At 45.9% G+C, this 20,175-nt stretch overlaps 1 protein-coding gene across 1 annotated transcript in view; it reads right to left on the bottom strand.

Moving 5' to 3' along the window:
• MPHOSPH8 (M-phase phosphoprotein 8) overlaps positions 1 to 20,175 on the bottom strand; it is a 121,367-nt gene that overhangs the window by 19,490 nt on the left and 81,702 nt on the right. The window contains exons 6-8 of the mRNA XM_077483990.1: positions 10,041 to 10,163; positions 9,873 to 9,961; positions 6,793 to 6,933 (exon numbers count right to left, since the gene is read on the bottom strand). Of these exons, the coding sequence (XP_077340116.1) occupies positions 6,793 to 6,933; positions 9,873 to 9,961; positions 10,041 to 10,163 (353 nt within the window). The remainder of the gene's footprint in view (positions 1 to 6,792; positions 6,934 to 9,872; positions 9,962 to 10,040; positions 10,164 to 20,175) is intronic.

The following is a 20,175-nucleotide window of genomic DNA, read 5'->3' as shown; positions in this document are numbered from 1 at the left end:
GCCGGACAAGGCAGCCAATTACGAAACCCGCCTGGCCGATGTGATGGCCACTAGAAAAAACACTTTCTGTGAAAGGTTCAACAAGGGAATCTCCCTGATATTCTCAAACGGTGGCTTCTGAAGCGCCAACACCAGGTTCAAATCCCACGGAGGTAACGGAGGACGCACCAGAGGGACTACATGTCGCACCCCCTGAACAAAAGGTACTCACTAATGAGTGAGACGCCAGGGGTCGCTGGAAAAAAAACAGCCAAAGCTGAAATTTGCCCCTTGATGGTGCTCAACGCCAACTTCTGGTCTACACCTTGCTGAAGAAACAGCAGGATCCTGGATATAGAGAAAGGGTGGCATCCGCGCTCTCTCATCACACAGAGATATAGGCCTTCCAAGTACGATGGTATATCTTGCTGGAAGAAGATTTCCACGCCCTCAACATTGTTGGGATCACCGAGTCCGACAGACCCCGGTTTCTTAATACCTGGCTTTCAACAGCCATGCCATTAAAACCAGCGATGGCAAAGCAGGGTGAAAGATTGGACCTCGAGATAGGAGGTCCTCCCACAACAGCAGTCGCTAGGGAGCGTCTGCCACCAGACGAACCAGGCCCGCTGAGGCCAATCTGTGTCAACCAAAATCACTGGGATCCCCTCGGCTTCCACTCTGCGCAGCAGGCGTGGCAACAGTTTTAGTGGAGGAAAGGCGTAGATCAGCTGGTACTGATCCCACGGAGCCACCAGCGCGTCTGCCCATGGATCTCTGGCCCTGGACATGAATCTCAGTACCTTCCGATTGAGACAGGAGGCCAATAGATTCACATCTGGTGTGCCCCACCTCAGGCACAGCAGCCTGAACATCTCCGGGTGCAATGCCTATTCTCCTGGGTCCAGCATCTGTCGACTCAGTCTGCCTGCCAATTTTCCACCCCTGGGATGTAAATGGCCGACAGGGCCGGTACGTGTCGCTCTGCCCACCGAAGTATGTGAGCGACCTCCTGAGCAACGGCTAAGCTTCTTGTTCCTCCTTGGTGATTTATGTACGCCACAGCCGTGGCGCTGTCCGACTGTATTCTGATCGGACGCCCTTGAAGACTCATCGACCATGTGTGGGAGGCACAGCCTGATCGCTCTGAATTCAAGCAGATTTATAGGCAACTTGGATTCCTCCGCCGACCAGAGGCCCTGAGCTGACTGAATCCCCATCACTCCACCCCAGCCGGACAGACTAGCGTCCGTAGTGATCACCGTCCAAGTCAGAGGAAGGAACAATTTTCTGGACTGAATCGCCAGGACCTTCACTGGTTGGCTCACCTGGATCTGTCAATCCAGGGATAACAGAGATTTGTCCCACTTCGCCAAAATCTCCCTCTGCAGGACTCTTGTGTGGAACTGGGCATAAGGTACCGCCTCGAAGGAGGCAACCATGAGCCCCAGTACTCACATGCAAATGCGGAGCGACGACCACTTGCAGCTCATCAGTAGATTGACCGCCGATCTGAGAGTCCTCAATTTGTCTGAGGGGAGAAAAACCTTTGCTTCCCTGGAGTCCAATAGTAACCCCAGGTACTCCAGACGCTGAGTCGGTACCACCACCGACTTTTGTAGGTTCAACAGCCACCCAAATTCTTGCAGGGACTGCAAGGTGATCACCAAATCCTCTAATTCTGAGGCGAAAGAAGCTCTCAGGAGGAGATCGGCTAGGTAACCCACGATCGCAATCCCAGGTTGTCTCAACGCCAATACTGGAGCCAGTACTTTGGTAAAGACTTATGGGGGCTGATGCCAGGCCAAAAGGAAGAGCCACAAACTGGTAGTGGGCTTCCCCGACTGCCAAACGCAAAAACTTTTGATGCCGAAGGCAAATGGGTATGTGCAGGTAGGCATCCTGAATGTCCAAGGAAGTCCCCTTGATGGAGAGCAGCGACTACTGAGCGAACCGATTCCATTCTGAACCTCTGCACTTTTACAAAGTGATTGGGGGCTTTTAGGTCCAATATTGGACGTACCCCTTCCTTCTTGGGAACCACAAACAGATTTGAATAGAACCACTGGAAGCGTTCCGATTCCGGAACCGGTACAATCACCCCCTGATTCAGCAAGTCCCCCACCGCCCCTAACGGCCTCCCGGCGAACCGAGGACACGGTTATGCTGGAGGAGAAGAATCTGTTTGGCGGCCAAGAGAGAAACCTTGTAGCCTGTGGAAATCAGATCGCAGACCCATTGGTCAGATAACCGGGAGGTCCACCGGGCTGCAAACTCCCGAAGAAGACCCCCCACTCGAAAAATGAGTAGGGTAAACCTTCATGCGGTAGCACCTTTGTTCAGCTTGCGGTTCCAAGGACGCATCTGACCGTCCGTGAGCGTCCGGTTGGGCTGGGGGCATTTTGCCGAAGCACCAGGCAGACTAAAAAGCCGCTTGTGAGCGGAAAAAAAAAAAAGAGGGCCCTTGCTTGTGGCGTGGCTCCTTAGCCTTCCTGGCCTGTGGGAGTAGTGTACTCTTACCACCCATGGCATTTTTAATAATGTCATCCAACGAGGCTCCAAAGAACCAGTCGCCAAGGAAGGGAAGATCTGTCAGGGCTTTCTTGGATGCCTGGTCAGCAGACCAGCCTTTCAGCCAAATGAGGCACCTCAGCACCACAGCTGACAGTGAAGCCTTGGATAACAGGGGGAGAGTATTCAGGGCCACGTCACAAACGTACTTAAGGCCATGCACTAGTTGGTCTGCTAGCTCTACGCAGACATGGCAGGCGTTCTGCTCTCCCAATTCACGGTGCAAAAGTTTTGCCCATCAAGTCAGTGTCTGCGACACCAGTGCGGATGCCAGTACAGGTCGCATGGCTGCCCCCACAACCGTAAACAAGGAACGAGCCACTGCCTCGGCCTTCCAGTCCCTGGGATCCTTGAATGCAGGAGTCCCCTCAACCGGGATTGTGGTTACTTTATTTAACCTAGATACTGGGGGATCCACGACCGGAGGAGCCGACCACTTTTTGAGAAGTCTTTCCTCAAAGGGGTAACCGAAAAGGTCGGTTGCGGGCGACCCCATTCCTTGTAGATGAATTTGTCAAAATAAGTCAAATATGGGAACACCTTTAGGTGAACGTGCTGGCTTGCGGGACCGGTACATTAGCAGAGGGATCCGCTGGCTCATGAATCTTCAGGGTACCACGCACAGCTGTGATAAGTGCTCCAACAAGCACCTTGTCGCACCCGGATGGGGAATCAGTCTCACTATCCGGATGGTCCTGGTCAGCCACGTCTGATAGGTCAGAGCAGGGGTCTCCAGCCGCAGCAGGGACAGAGTCTGCATCAGAGCTCTCCCCAGAGGACGGGGGGGGTGTCAGGGGCCTCTTACGTGCAACTTTCCTGCCACGTGCTGCCTCTATCTTAGCAACATAGGAGTCAAGGACCACCCTGGGGCATTCTGTGAAAGCCACAGCAGTGCCTGTAGTCCCTAGGAGGTTCCCTGTTGCAGAGAGGACAAAACTGTGTCAGCAGCAACAAACAGCAGTGCCACGATCTGCAGAGCTAGCTTCAGCATTCAGCAAAGAGCCATCCAGCGTCCTGAACACACAGTGGACACAGGAAACAGCAAGTGAGAGCACATGTAATGCTGCCACAAGAGAACAGCGGTAAAAACAGTTCTCAGGCTCCAAGAAAATGGCCGCCAATGCAAGTAATAGGAAATCCTAAAGAAAATGGCTGCTGAAGCTCATCAGGAGAGTATCAGCTTTCCCTCATCCAAGATGGCCACCAGACGGCGCCATGCCGTGACAGAACAAAAAATGAAAACGTGCTGCCTGCTAACAGCCAGAACAACTTCCACAAACACCTTTTTGGGACCCCCCAGACCTGGACCAGGGCCAATGCCAGCCGCACAGAGCCCGCACAGGTGAGAAAACAGCGAGCGAACACACACACACACACCTCCCGCAGCGCATGCAGCCACCCCCCTCAGAGGGGGGAAGGAGGGGTGAAAGGAACTTGGGAGAGAAGAAAGGGAGGTGAGGTGGCCCCCGAATCGACCCCCCATGGAATGCCCAGCTGCTCACCCCACTGAGGCAGGGAGAGCCATACTTACCAGTCCTGAAGAGCTGGGAGACATTCCACACACAGACCTACTCCTGCGCAGTTACAGGGTAGCTGTTGGCCCGATATACTGTGATCCAGACAGCAGTAGCCCGGTCATATGTATACCCCAGAGCATTGAAGCTCACCGATCACCTCTGGAGCCGAGGCATGTAGTGGCCTGCCGAGCCTTAGCTTCGGCCTGCTCACGCTCGATGGCCGGACTGGGGAGACTACAAGGATATCATTTAGCAGCCTGTCACCCAGCCGGCAGTTGATAGAAGATCTCAGGATCTTTTATCTTGTGCAAAAAGCAGCAAACCTGCAGCAAAAACATGGACTGAGAGGCCCACAGGGTTTCCTAGGTCATTCTCCTTGCTAGGCAAAATAAAAACTGAAGCTGCTGGGAGCAGTGGGAAGGGTTGATAACACAGGGTCTGCTCCCCAAGGGCGGGATTAAAGTTCTGTGTATTGTGTAACAATTTTGCCTAGTTTCTCCTAATGGCAGGCTACACAACCCATTTAGTTACAGAGAGGAGCTGTGTCGGTCGGTGAATAGAAGAGAAATTTACACTTTTATACAAGCTGTAAACTCACTACTTTACATTGTAGCAAAGTGTGATTTCTTCAGTGTTGTCACCTAAAAATATATAAAATATTTACAAAAATGTGAAAGGTGTACTCGTTTTTGTGAGATACTGTATATGTATATAGAGTGTTGGCGTCCATTAACAGACAGTGTGGCTCCACTCCCTCCTCAAAGGAGCCTGCAGACAGGACAGCACTGGAGTCAGGTGTTTGTAGGGGAAATCGGGGGTGAGACACAATAACTAGTGGGATGTTTTTTGTTTTGTTTTTTACCTTTATGCAGTGAATACATTAACCTCCCTGCTGTTTTTTCTGGGGGCTCACGGTTAAATTTCAGTACCATTAGCGGTAACCCCGAGCCACACTCGGGATTGCATTGCAGGATCCTAGTGCAGTTTACTTACCTTGTCCCCAGGATCCTGCGATGTCCCCCCGTGGTGTGTGGGCTGAGTACTCCATCCGATGCCTCCGTGTGCCGAGCTCCGTTCCCTGTGAGCGCCGCACGGGGGCAGAGCCCGGCGACAAATTCAAAAAGTACAAAAATCATAACACATGCAGTACACTGTAACCTTACAGATTACATTACTGTATGAAATCATTTCACATCCCTTTTGTCCCGTGTTGTGTTTAATGCCCTGCATGCAGTTTTATATTAACTGCTTACCGACCGGTGCAAGCCGATGTACGTCAGCAGAATGGCACAGACAGGCAAATAAGCATACCTGTACGTCCCTTTAAATTTGCTACCGCATTCGCACCGCTCTTCTGAGTCGGAGCCTAGGTCCCACGGACTCGAACACCGCAGGGATACCCGCGATGGCCTCACGCAGAGGAAGAACGGGGAGATGCTAATGTAAACAAGCATCTCCCAGTTCTGCCTAGTGACAGTGTCACTGATCTCTGCTCCCTGTCATCGGAAGCAGAGATCAGTGATGTGTCTCACAGCCATGCCTCCCCACAGTTAGAAACGCTTAACCCCTACACTGCCACCTAGTGATTAACCCCTACACTGCCAGTGTCATTTACACAGGAATCAGTGCATTTGTATAGCACCGATTGCTGTATAAATGACAAGGGTCCAAAAAATGTGTCAAAAATGTCCGATGTGTCCTCCATAATGTCGCAGTCACAATAAAAATTGCTGATCGCCGCCATTACTAGTTAAAAAAAAAAAAAAAATCAAACCAAATTTAGTGCATTTTTTTTTACCAAAAATATGTAGAATATGTATCGGCCTAAAATGAGGAAAAAAAAAAAATTCTATATATTTTTGAAGGATATAGCAAAATTGAAAAAATAATGCGTTTTTCCAAAATTGTCGCTTTTTTTGTTTATAGTGGGAAAAAAAAAAAAAAAACAGGTGATCAAATACCAAAGAAAAGCTCTATTTGTGGGGGGGAAATGACGTAATTTTTTTTGGGGAGCCACGTTGCAAAAAGTGGTCTTGTCTTTTGCCAGCAAAATGGTCCGGGGCTTAAGTGGTTATGTATACTGTTCTTTCTGCCTGGAAACGAGATTGTCCATAACAACTAAAAAGTGTCCCTTTTACCCTAAAAGTGGTTTTAGACCAGCTAGAAAACAGAAATAGTAAATTAAAACACTTTCAGAATTGAGCGATAGTGAATCGTTGGGAAATTTATTTTATTATATTTTTTTATAATTCTTTATCGTTATTTATATTATAATTTATGATTTTGTGTTTCAAACTTTATCATACCCGGGATATCTACTAGACTCTTGTTTGGACAGAGTTAAGTGTGTTGTTAATAAGAACTACAGGCCTACAATAGAAAACCGCCAAATTTCTATGCAAAACAATTGCACCGCTTTGAGACACAAAAATCTGACACAATCATACTGCCAGGGTGGCTGAGGTATAAAAAAAAAAGGGAAAAGAATAGTCAACTTTAGAGCCCCCATAAAACAAGGTTACTACAACCACCACCCTCTTCACCCTCCCAGGCTCCCAACGTTCTATCCTTCCTCTGCTGAACAGCCAGAAGCCCTTCATTTAACATTTAATAAACAGATATAATGTACCAATATCTCAAGGAAAATGTCAAAATAGAAATACACTCATAAGAAAACCCTTCTAAAGTAGGTAGCAGAATCTCAACAGAAAATGTTCCTTCCGACCTTTTCAGCAGCATGAATCAGCGCCGTGGTCCCATTTTTTTGTCTGGCATTGATCTTGGCTCCTTTCCTGATCAGAAGACGGAGAATGTCATCCTGTCCAGCAGCTGCAGCCATCATCACCAGAGTCATCCCGCTGGAGTCCTGCAGCAGACAGGAAAACAAGGCATTGTTTAAGTGCATATTACCCGAACATTTCAGATCGCCGATATGCGCGTGGTACCATGTACTTCTGTTAAAAAGTAACCCTCTTGCCTGTTGATCCTGCAGTCCCCCCTGCTTTCCCACGTCAAAATGCTCACGCCAGCGCATGGAAGCACATCAGAGCTTGGTCAATTTTCTTCTTTTCCTCTCGTTTTACATGGGAGCACAGCTGCCGGTTCTCTAATGTTGTCAGACTTGTATTGACATACTCCCCTACATAGCTTTTTAATGGGAAGATCAGTGTACAGCTGTTTGTCTTCCAGCTGACACGCCCCCTTGATGTCTAACACCTCTCCAAGCCCCATATGGCCATGTGATCAATTGAAAAAAAAAAAAACCTCTTTATACACAAACGTATTTTGCCTTGCATTTCTAAACTGAATAGGTTGTCACAAAAGTAGGGGTTCCCATATACTTTATGTGACAGGCCACCTGGCACCCAACCTGGGTACCTCGGCCAAGATACAGCTTCCTCCATTCTGGAACCAAATATAGCTGAGAAATGCAACCAAGAACAAGAAGACAACTCACATAGAATTTATACCACACAAAATCAGAGCCTGGATCACATTATCTTAAACAATGCAAACTTTAAACAGTAATACCCTCAGTACATTTAATGAACAGCTAACAGTAACCTAATTGAGAACATATCACAAAGATAAATACAAAAATATATATACTGCTACGAGTATATTATACCCCCCACAAACTGTATGCTATGGGGCTTACGCCCACCCCACTGTGTACCAGATGCAAGAGAGATCATGGTGACCTGATCCACCTACTTTGGAGGTGCCCAAAACCCCAACCCTATTGCAGGGGTGTGGTGGACACCATAAACAGGGTGTTTCGGGTCTCGATGCCTACGAACACAAAACATTGCATACTTAAAGAGGAGGGCCGTTTAAAAAAAAAAAAAAAAAAAAAAAAGTCAGCAGCTGAAAATACTGCAGCTGCTGACTTAATAAACACACTTACCTGTCCAGGGCGCCCGCGATGTCGGCCGCCCGAGGCCGACCCGTCCCTCGGGTCCCGGCGCCACCATTCCCTCTAAGGGAAACAGGCAGTGGAGCCTTATGGCTTCACTGCCCGTTTCCTACTGCGCATGCGCGAGTCCCGCAGCGCTTTCTGAATGGGACGCGCTGTGTTCTGGAACACACAGTTCCCAGAACACAGCGCGACCCATTACCCAGAAGACGCCGCGACGAAGAGAGAAGACAGAAGATCTCCGTGGAGGAGGAAGAGGAAGATTAGGATTATGTGCCTAGCAACAGGCATTTCTGGCAAGTAAAAAAAAAAAAAAAATTTTCATTTTTTTTTTTTTTTTAGATTTTTTTGTAATTTTTAAATTTTTTTTGTTTTCAGGGTGGCCCTCCACTTTAATGTACTTGATGAGTTAGAATGGAAAGAGCACTAAGGTGGCAGTAACCAGATCTTTATTCATGGCATGCAAACTTATAATGACTCACTGGATATCAGAAGATCCTCCTGCTCTAGAAGAGTGGATAAATGCAGTGGGAGAAATTAAGAATAAAATTTACCAACACAGGGGTTGCCCCCAAAAGTTTGAGAAACACTGGGGACCGTGGCTGGATTTACCAGGGCTTGCCCCAGGGGTTCCGGTCATGGGCAGATTAATGGGCGTGGGCATTTGAGGTCTCTAAATACCAGACCAATTGAGCTAATTCTTTGTTGATGGTAAGACCCCGACTAAAGAGCATGGGTGGAGGAATAAATAAGATGTTCAAGAAATGTACAGAATATATGATGCAGGCGAGATCAAGAATTGTGCAGTTTGCTGTATTAAGCCAAGTCAACGGCAAAAGGGACAAAGCCTACTGACCAAGTTATGCCCCTTGTGCCGATTGTTCAGTATTATTTTGGCCGCAAGAAGACTTTAAAAAGGTAAATATGTAAAATTACCTTTTCAAGGCACCCTACTATTTAGTTTTTACTTGTAATTTCATGTTGTTCAACCATATTCTCATGAGAGTGCATTTCCTCCCTCCTCCCAGTTTGCCTGCAGTCAGCTACATTTATCCCATTTCATGTGACCACTCAGTTCTAATCTTTGCTACCTAGAATCAACTTCATGCGCACACCTTTCAAAATGAATAGACTAGGTTTTTTTCATAAACAAGAAAGAAAAAAAAAGTGCAGTTTTCCTGTAAACTTTGAGAAAGGAGAAAGCAGTATCATACATAAAACATCTAACATGAAGTATGCCCTGTAGTGTTTAACATCTTAAAGCAGGAGTCCGCCGGGACTCCGTGTTTTTTTTTTTTTTTTTTTTAAAGCCAGCAGCTACAAATACTGTAGCTGCTGACTTTTAAAATAGTGACACTTACCTGTCCAGCGCGCCCGCGATGTCGGCACCCGAAGCCGATCTCTAGATCGGTACTCGGGTGCTGCCGCCGCCATCTTGGGTATGGGAATCAGGAAATGGAGCCTTTTGGCTTCATTTCCCGGTTCCCTACTGCGCATGCGCGAGTAGCGCTGCGCAATAAGGACGGTCCCCGCTGCCTCTGGGATCTGTGTGTTTCCCAGCAGGCAGCGGGGCACTTGCGGAAGGGGGCGGGCACTTGCGGAAAGGGGCGTAATTTACGCCCCTTTCCGCAGAGAGCTATCCCGGAAGTGGATAATCCAGGTAACTGCACCCCCCTCCCCCCTGAAAGGTGCCAATTGTGGCGCCGGAGGGGGGGAGGATTCCGATGAGCGGAAGGTCCATTTTAGGTTGGACCTCCGCTTTAAGCTGTTCTCCCATTAACATCCACAAATCAGCAGAAAGTAAACTTCTACACGATATAAAAAATCATTTATAAAAAACGGGCAGCAATATCAGCACTTCAGACTATGAACAAACAATAGAGTATTACCTCTTGATCCAAGTTGTACTCTTCTTTGGAATTAAGTGCATATTTTACAGTTAAGTAGTCACCATTTTTGACAGCCTCTTTCAAAGAACCTGATTAAAAAGACAAGAGAATGTTAGGTTTGATTAAATGAACGGCCATTGAAAAATGGCATCAAACCAAAAAACTTACTATTAGGGATAGGATCCTTTGGGATGATTTCATCAGCTCCATCAAGATGCCTCTGAAAGTCCTCCAAAGTCATCCATTCCAACTGTAAATCCACTGCCATCCCAGCTACTTGGGCCTTGTTCTCTAAAGTTTCAATAAATACAAAAAGGTATCCCAGTTATTCAGTTTTTATGCCAGGCAGGTGTAAAAGACATTCCTGCAGCTCTGTATCAAAAACATTAAATGAAAACAGTGCCATCATCAGAACTTGAATTGGTATCAGCCTTTTACAGCAGAAGCACAACGAGCCATACACATGTGCCGACAAGGAACATGCTGATAAGAGAAGGACAGGCTGGGTGAAGGGGGAAAAATAAAAATAAAATCAGGTTCCCCCACCAGGCAAGGCTGTCATTTGTGCACGTGTGAACGACATCTACATACATATGTCAGAACTGGGTGACATGCTAGACAATCAGCAGAATGGACACAAAATACTAAAATTGTCTTTTTTCTTTTCCATTTTTTCAAAATTTTATTTCAATTAATCAGTATGACAAAATAAAAAAACTCAACCATTCATATAACAGTATAGGGTACAAAAAGGGAGTCACATCAAAATAATGCATATAATCATGAACGTGTTAAAGGCACTAGGCCAATAGAAAGAACAAACTAGTAATATATGAAAAGCGTCCCACTGACTAGATCATGGGTCTTCAAACTATGGCCCTCCAGTTGTTCAGGAACTACAATTCCCATCATGCCTAGTCATGTCTGTGAATGTCAGAGTTTTACAATGCCTCATGGGATGCGTAGTTCCGCAACAGCTGGAGGGCCGTAGTTTGAGGATCCCTGGACTAGATCATAAAGGTTCTCCCCTTTTATTTTCTGGTTTTAGGAGGGAGTCAACGTTGAAGCCCATGTTCAAATGGGTGGAGGCGGCTGGGGTGAGAGAAGAGAAGGACCCTCCCATCCACTTGGCTTATTTCCCTGTGGTCTCTGACAAGACCAAATAGGGAAGCAAATGGTCTTTGTTCCTTTCAAAAGAAATATGGAGTCCAGATTTTCCAAGATATATCTTCCTGCTCTTTTATATAGTGTCATATTCAGAGATTCTATTCTAATGGATCTCTGTACAAGTGAATGTGAGAGATGACATCACTAAGGGAGGAGGTGGAATCCTTATGGGTAGAGCTCCAAAGGGATGAAGCTAAGGAGGAACTATTACTGGAAGTAGGATATAGACCCCCTAAACTGAGGGAGGAGGGGGAGACAGACCTATCACAAGTTGGATAGCAGCAAAGATGGGAAGTGTTATAATGGGAGATTAACCAGACAGACTGGGCGGAGGGAACCACGCATTCGTCTAAAGCTCGCCAGTTCCCAAATGTCTTGCAGGACAATTTCATGGTTTAGATAGTATACGCACCAACTAGAAATAAAGCGTTACTGGATCTCCCGACTACCAACAATACAGATCTGATCACGGATGTGGAAATACAGGGCAATTTAGGAAACAGCGATCACAAGTCAATTGGCTTCAGTATAAATCAAACAAATAGGAAACATAATGGGAATACAAAGACACTGAATTTCAAAAGAGTCGACTTCTCTAAACTACGAACCTTGTTAGAAGGCATAAATTGGGATAAAATCTTAGGAACAAAGAACATGGAGGAGAGATGGGTTTGCTTTTAAGAGAATATTTAATAACAGCATTACCCAATGCATCTCACTGGGTAATTAATTTTAAACAGTGAACTAAAGTCCTGGATGGCTAAACTCCAATGTAAAAATGCGTATGAAAAGCAAAGGAGAAGGGCTTCAAAAGATACAAGGTTGAGGGATCATCAGCATTCAGACTTTATAAAGAATGCAACAAGAAATGTAAGGGTGCAATTAGGATAGAATACCACGAAAGACACATAGCGGAGGAGAGCAAAAAATAAAAAATAAATTCTTTAAGAATCTAAACAGTAAAAAAGGGAGGACGGACCATATTTGTCGCCTAAAGAATGAAGAAGGACGTCTAGTTACAAAGGATAGGGAGAGAACGAAGGTATGGAATGTATTCTTCTCAGTTTTCACAAGGGAATCAGGGGGCTTCAGTAACCAAAACTGCAGTGTTTATCCTTATGACACATCACAGGAGGCACCTCCATGGTTAACAGAGGACAGAATTAAAATTAGACTTGGGAAACATTGATAAATCACCGGGACCAGATGGCTTGCACCAGAGGGTACTTAGGGAACTCAGTAAAAAACAACAATGGTCTGGCAATTACTTGACTGACAGTCTACTGACTGGAATGGTATCAGCTGATTGAAGAAAAGCCAATGTAGCACCAATATTTAAAAAGGGCCCAAAATACATCCCTGGAAACTACAGACCAGTTAGCCTAACTTCAATAGTATGCAAGCTCTTGGAGGGGATAAGGAACTATATACAAGATTTTAGTAACGAGAATGGTATCATTAGCAGTAATCAGCAGTGATTCATGAAGAATCGTTCTTGCCAAGCCAATCTATGAACCTTCAATGGAGGAGGTGAGTTACCATCTAGAATTCAGGGGTGTCCAAACTTTTTTCAAAGAGGGCCAGATTTGATGAAGTCATGCCTTTCATTGCCTGACATTATTTAAACCATTAAAATTCGTTCCAAGTGTGTTCGTCCGAGCACTTATACATGGCAGCTCGGGTGTATTATATGGATATACCGTATTTAATCGGCTTATACCACGCACCTTAACTTTAAAAAAGGAAGTCTCAGGAAAAAAAACAAATCTTAAATTTTAAGAACTGTGAAGCAAAATAAGGGTCAGTACCCATCAATACAGCCTAAACAGTGCCCATCTGCCACCCCCACCGTATCACCATGAGTGCAGCCCCCACACATTGCCATGAATGCAGACTCACCATTACCATCAGTGCAGCCTGATTCATGTCCATCTGCAGCCTTGGAGGAGACAGGGAGGGGGCGGGATGAGCGCCGACAGACATACAGGAGAAACTCTTGTTTTTACAGACGGCCTCTTTAATTGAAAGTCCCACCTCCTATGATGGACAAAACAGTTGTCCAATGGCAGCGCAGGAGAAGGGACTTCCTTTTACACAGGACGCCGTGTAAACAGGAAATACTCCTGTATCCACAGCACTCGTCCAGCCCCCTCCATGGCAGCCAGCATATCTATCTTTTGTGGCCCCCCGACGCTCGGGGATTCGTTGGGGCCACAAAAGATATATATGTCAACATTACCAGGCGGGCCGTCCAAAACCGGAACGCGGGCCCCGATTGGCCCGCGGGCCGGACTTTGGACATACCCGATCTAGATAAAAGGAAGGCTCGTAGATGTGGTGTATCTGGATTTTGCAAAAGCATTTGACAGTACCCCATAAACGTTAACTGTACAAAATAAGGTGCGTTGGCATGGACCATAGGGTGAGTACATGGATTGAAAACTGGCTACAGAGGTGAGTTCAGAGGGTGGTGATAAATGGGGAGTACTCAGAATAGTCAGGTGGGTTAGTGGGGTCCCCCAGGGTTCTGTGCTGGGACAAATGCTATTTTGTTCATAAACAACCTGGAAGATGGGGTAAACAGTTCAATCTCTGTATTTGCGGACAATATTAAGCTGAGCAGGGCAATAACTTCTCCACAGGATATGGAAACCTTGCAAAAAGATCTGAACAAATTAATAGCAAATTGGGTTTACTGAAGAAAAGAGTAAAAATGCATTTGGGTGGCAAAAATATGAATGCAATCTATACACTGGGAGGAGAACATAGGATGCAAAAGGACCTGGGGATCCTAGTAGATGATAGCAGCTTCGCATTGCATGCCATTGCTGAGCCTAAGCAAAGAATATTGGCATGCATTAAAAGGCGATCAAATCCAGGAGATAAAAAACGATAATTCTACAGCTCTACAAGACTCTAGTCATGCCGCACCTAGATTATGCTGTCCAGTTATGGGCAACAGTCCTCAGAAAGGATGTACTGGAAATGGAGATAGTACAAAGAAGGGCAACTAAGCCAATAAAGGCTATACAGGATATTAGTTATGAGAAAAGGTTGGCGAGCACTGAACGCATAACGCTCTGACGAGATGCTTGAGAGGGGATAGAATTTCAATATAAATAACGTACTGGTGACCCCACAATAGGGATAAAACTTTTTAGCGGGAGTTTAAGACATGTGTCCACTCATTAAAATTAGCAGAAAAGAGGTTTAACCTTAAACAATGTAGAGGGTTCTTTACTGTAAGAGTGGCAAGGATATGCAATTCCCTTCCACAGGCGGAGGTCTCAGCGGGGAGCATAGATAGTATAACAAAACTATTAGATAAGCACCTGAACGTCCACAACAGGCAGGGATATACAATGCAATACTGACAGATAATCACACATATAGGATGGACTTGTGTCTTTTTAAACCTCACCTACTATGTAATTCAGGCAAGCCACTGTGCCCTTTTAGGCGGCTCATAGCTTTTTCACAATGTATGAATGCATGCTTTTGCTGCATTAAGGAGATGCTTGAGCAGCAAAGCTGCTGGGTTTTCTACAAGAGACACTCCGGGGATGGTTTTGATCCTTTGTACCGCCACAGTCCAGAAGCCTTGCAATTTGGGACACTTCAATCAAATATGAAGTCCCCCTCATATTCCAGGCACTGCCAACAGGTCCAAGACCTGGGAGAACAGGTCTTGTGAAGCACCAGTGGCATAGTGTAAGAAGCATATATCCCCCACCTGGTATCTACTGGCAAGAGGCTTTGTGGGCAAAGAATTGGATTCCCTGTTTTTGAGAGACGGTCATGCTCAGGTCAGAGGTTTTCCATCCATTACAATATATCAGCTATCACAGCCTTGCAAAACATTTAGGAGGTCCTCAGTACTGTCATGTGGATATCATGACCTCAGTCCAATGTATCCTCATAACAGCAAAATACATTGATGACTTGCCTACTGGGCACTTTTACCCCCTTTCTGCCCAGGCCAATTTTCTGTGTTGTCGCTCTGAGGCCACGTTCACATTGAGGGCATGGTTGAAATCACGTGAGTTAAGCTGGACTCGCACAATTTCAAACCGGCAATGCAGTCTGACTTCTGGGGCGATTTGACAGACATCTGTGCAGGTTTATGCACAGATTTCTATTCAACTCAACCCTGAAATCACCAAAAGTAATACAGGAACTACTTTTGGGAATTGTTGCGGCAATCCAAAGTCGGTGTCGCACTTTTGGAAGGTGCTGTTGTCGGCAATCTGACATGTCAAAAATGGCCTTAATGACAATTGGGTGGTCATGCAACAAACTACTCAAAAGCGATGTTTATAATTTTGTTCACACACTTTTTGGTGGAATTTAATCACCACTGTTTTTTTTATTTATTTATTTATTCATTTTTTGTTAGAAAAAAAAAACAGAGACCAAAAATTCATTTTTCCCCTTAAAAAAAAAAAAAAAAAAAACATACCTACTGATATTTTGTTCTAAACTTTGGCAAACAGGTAATTTTTCACTTTCACTGATGTGTGCGGATGAGGCTGCACTGATAGGCAGCACTGGTAGGCACTGTTGGGACTGCACTGATAATTAGGACACTGATGAGCAGTGCATGGATTATCAATGTACTGTACATGTCCTTTTTACAGAAGCTGGTTACTGGCACTCTGGTCTTCCTCACGCCATCAGCGTTAGAAAAGGAGTGCCGATAACCAGCTTCTGTTTATATCATGATCAGCTGTGATTAGACACAGCGGATTACTTGATAAAGAGCCGCTAATTGACTTTACCTCAATCTGATCAGCAGTGTCCAGAGGACACTGCGAACATGGAGCATGCCACGGCAGGGGCACGATCACGGAAGGATGTCATAGGACAGCCTTCCAGAACTGGCCTGCCACACTGTAGCTGTCATTTGGCTATAGCACGTCGGCAAATGGTTAATATGGTCTCTGCAATCAGAGCAGCTTTAAGGAGATACCAGATGTTAAACTCCCATGGGTCTAAAAAACCTGGTACACAAGAGGCCATGCCAGCACTACTGTCTTAAAATATAAATTCACCTTTCACGAAAAAAAATAAAATAAATAAATAAAAAAAAAAATGATACATGGAGCACGTTACATGCCAACTACAGATATTAACATGTTCCAGGTGTAAACATAGCCGTTAAGAAGTGTAATGGAAATTTGTAGGTTCTGTATATAATTCTATTTTATATGTATTGCACAATGCCCTCACTATGCACACGGCACTAATAATGTTTTCAGTACATGTTTTGCATTCTTTCGAGTCTGGATTAGAATTAGCCTGCCTATGTAAAGAACCTTGTTACCATAAACGTACAATTGTAATATTAATGTGATACCTACGTAATCATGTGTATAAAAGCTTTCAAATGCGTCATAATAACAGGACAACGGTTATTTGGAAAGATGCTGAGTGTATCTTTTGTGTCTGTTCCCTAGTGCAGTAATTATTAATTTGGAACCACTAATCAATATGGAGGATAGGAGTTGCCCATCTATAAAATATCCATTTCAGGTGGCGAGCTTGGCCAGCAGGGGTTCCCAGGTGACCCTGAGTATCCAAAACGAGGAGCTTGAGACGATCCAGGAATTTCTGATAATCAGCCGGCTGAGGTAAGCCTTTTGCTTACATTTGAGTTATCAGACTTCCTTGATCGGTAAGGCATTTTCCGGGACAAAGGGTACCAATTTTACTCCCCTTAAACGAACTGTATTGATTGGTGGTTATATTACAGCATAAAAAATAAAATAATGTGAGAAAAAATGTACTCATCAGGAGGCAGCTCCTTTGACAAAAATAGGATTTTTTGTACTCGCCGTAAAATCCTTTTCTCTGTAATTCACTGACTGACACAGCTTCTTCTCATTAGATTGTTATGCCACCTTCAGGAGAAGACTAGGTATTACATGTTAACGTGATAATAAAACTAGAACTTTCTAGTTCCGCCCAAGGGGCGGTCCCTTAGGTAACAACCCCCCAGCATGCTACTGCAGACTCAGTATGTCAACAAGCAGTATAACGTAAAGAAAAATAGGAGGGGCGGGTGTTGCGTCAGTCGGTGAATTACAGAGAAAAATATTTTACAGTGAGTAAAAAAATAAACCCTATTTTCTCTTATATTCACCGAATAACACCGCTTCTTTTTAGATCATTGGGATGTCCCCAAGCAGTGCCAAAACAAGGGGTGGGAAAATAGAATAAAACTTCATCCACCATGGCATGTGGGAGCTAGTACAAACTTTACAAAAAAACAAATGGAAAAAAATAAATAAATAAATAAATAAAACACCACACAACACTAAGCTACAGTGTGTGGAAAAACCACCAAAAAAACAGGGTGCTCCTCAACGGAGAAGCACTATCCCCAAACCACACCAAAAAACTGCGGTAAATGCAACAGTGCATTAACTTAAAAAGGTACTGCATTTTTACCCAAAAAAATAAAAATAAAAAAAGGGAAAAAATTGCACATGCACTTGCAACTATACAGCCGCCTGCAAAACTTTGCGGCTTAAACAGGCATCACCCGAAGCACTGACATTTTCCTTGTAGAACTTTGTAAATGTGTGGACGACCAGGTCGCCGCTTTACACACTTGAGCGATAGACGCTTGGTGTCGGAAAGGCCCAATACTTTCTGATTGCCCTCGTGGAGTGGGCCGTGACTGGAAAGGCGGGCACCTGCCTACACCTTGAACGGGCTTGTACAATCTGTCTGATCCACCTGGAAATGGTGGCCGACGACGTTGCCATTCTGTGGACCAGCCACCGAAATGAACAGTGAGTCTGACTTCCAGAAGGGAACCATGGCAGACAAACCTTCAGAGCCCGAACCACGTCCAGAACATGAAGGGCCACCTCCTTAGGATGTGTCGGCTTAGGACACAGATATGGTAACATTGATGTGAAAACGACTACCTTCGGCAGGAAAGACAGTTGCAGATGCAACACCACCTTACCCTTGTGGATAACCAGATAGGGCGACTTGCAGGACAAGGCCGCCAGTTCCGAAACCCTCCTGGCCGATGTGATGGCCACTAGAAAGGGGAAACTGATATTTTCAAATGATTTCTGAAGTGCCAATACCAGATTCAGATCCCATGTGGGTAACTGTGGACGCACCGGAGGGACTACATGTCGCACCCCTTGAGCAAAAGTACTCACTATAGAGTGAGACGCCAGGGGTCGCAGAAGAAAAAAAAAAAAAAAAAAAAAAGACAGCCAAAGCTGATATTTGTCCTTTAATGGTGCTTAAAGCAATTTTCTGGTCCACCCCTTGCCGAAGAAACAGCAGGATCCTGGATACAGAAAAGGAGCATGGATGCCTTCCTTTCTCCTCACACATGGAGATGCAGGCCTTCCAGGTACGAAGATATATTTTCTGAGAAGAAGATTTCCGTGCTCTCAACATTGGGATCACAGAGTCCGAAAGACCCCCAGTTCCTCAACACCTGGCTCTCAATAGCCATGCCATTAAAGCCAGCAATGGTAAAGCAGAATGGAAAATCAGACCTTGAGACAGAAGGTCCTATCGCAACGGCAGTCGCCAGGGAGCATCTGCCACCAGGCGCACTAGGTCACCAAGGATGCTGAGGTCAATATGGGGCAACCAGTATTACTGAGATCCCCTAGGTTTCCGCTGTACAAAGCAGACGTGGTAAGTTTCAGTGGAGGAAAGGTGTAGATCAGCTGGTACCAATGCCACGGAACCACCAGCGTGTCTGACGCATCTGCCCACGGATCTCTTGTCCTGGACACAAATCTCTGCACCTTCCGATTGAGACGGGAGGCCAGAAAAACCACGTCTGGTGTGCCCCACCACAGGCACAGTAGACGGAACACCTCCGGATGCAACGCCCATTCTCCTGGGTCCAGCATCCAACGACTTAGATAGTCCGCCTGCCAGTTCTCCACACCCGGGATGTAAATGACCGACAGGGCCAGTACATGCTGCTCTGCCCACTGAAGTATGAGCAACCTCTCGTGCGGCGGCCGAGCTTCTTGTTCCTCCTTGATTGAAATAATCCACAGCAGTGGTATTGTCTGACTGGATCCCGATCGGACCCCCTTGCAGTCTCATTGACCATTTGGAGAGGCATAGCCTGATAGCCCTCAGTTTGAGCAGATTGATCGGCAACTTGGATTCCTCTGTCGACCAGAGGCCCAGAGTCGACTGAACTCCCATCACTCCACCCCAGCTGAATAGGCTGGCATCCATTGCAGTCACCATCCATTTCAGAGGTAGGAAGGACTTCCCGGACTGAAGCACCGGGGACCTCAGCCACCAGATCAGGAACCCCTGACTAACTGGCTCACCTGGATCTGTCGATCCAGGGACAACGGAGATCTGTCCCACTTTGTCAAAACCTCCTTCTGCAGGACTCTGGTGTGGAACTGGGCATATGGCACTGCCTCGAATGAGGCCACCATGAGTCCCAGGACTCGCATGCAGAAGCACAGCGATGACCACTTGTGGTTCATCAGCAGTTTTACTGCGGCTCTCAGTCTGCAGCTTGTCTGAAGGGAGAAACACATTCTCGCTTCCCTGGAGTCCAGCAGCAAGCCTAGGTACTCCAAACTCTGAGTCGCTACTATCACCAACTTTTTTAGGTTCAACAGCCATCCAAATTCTTGCAGGGTCTGCATGGTGATCACCACATCATCTTTTAACTCTGAGGCAGAAGAAGCTCTCAGGAGGAGATCATCTAGGTAACCCACGATCGCGATCCCGCGTTGCCGTAGCAATGCCAGCACAGGAGCCAATACCTTGGTAAAGACTCAGGAGGCTGATACCAAACCAAAAGGGAGAGCCACAAACTGGTAGTGGACTTCCCCAACTGCAATCGTATACATTTTTGATGCCGGAGGCATATGGGTATGTGTAGTTACGCATCCTGGATGTCGAAGAACACCAGGGGAGTCCCCTTGATGGAGTGCAGCGACTACTGAGCGAACCGATTCCATTCTGAACCTCTGTACTTTCACAAAGTGATTGAGGGCTTTTAGATCCAAGATTGGACGCACGCCTTTCCTTCTTTGCTACCACAAACAGGTTTGAGTAGAACCCCTGGAAACATTCCGAAACAGGTACAATCACCCCGTGATTCAGCAGGTCCCCT

The sequence above is a fragment of the Lithobates pipiens genome, unplaced genomic scaffold, assembly GCF_037356315.1.
Source record: "Lithobates pipiens isolate NorthernLeopardFrog02 unplaced genomic scaffold, aLitPip1_a1.2 Scaffold_16, whole genome shotgun sequence".
NCBI classification, from domain to species: domain Eukaryota; kingdom Metazoa; phylum Chordata; class Amphibia; order Anura; family Ranidae; genus Lithobates; species Lithobates pipiens.
Note: the sequence above shows the minus strand (reverse complement) of the source record. Positions and strands in the feature narration are given on the sequence as shown.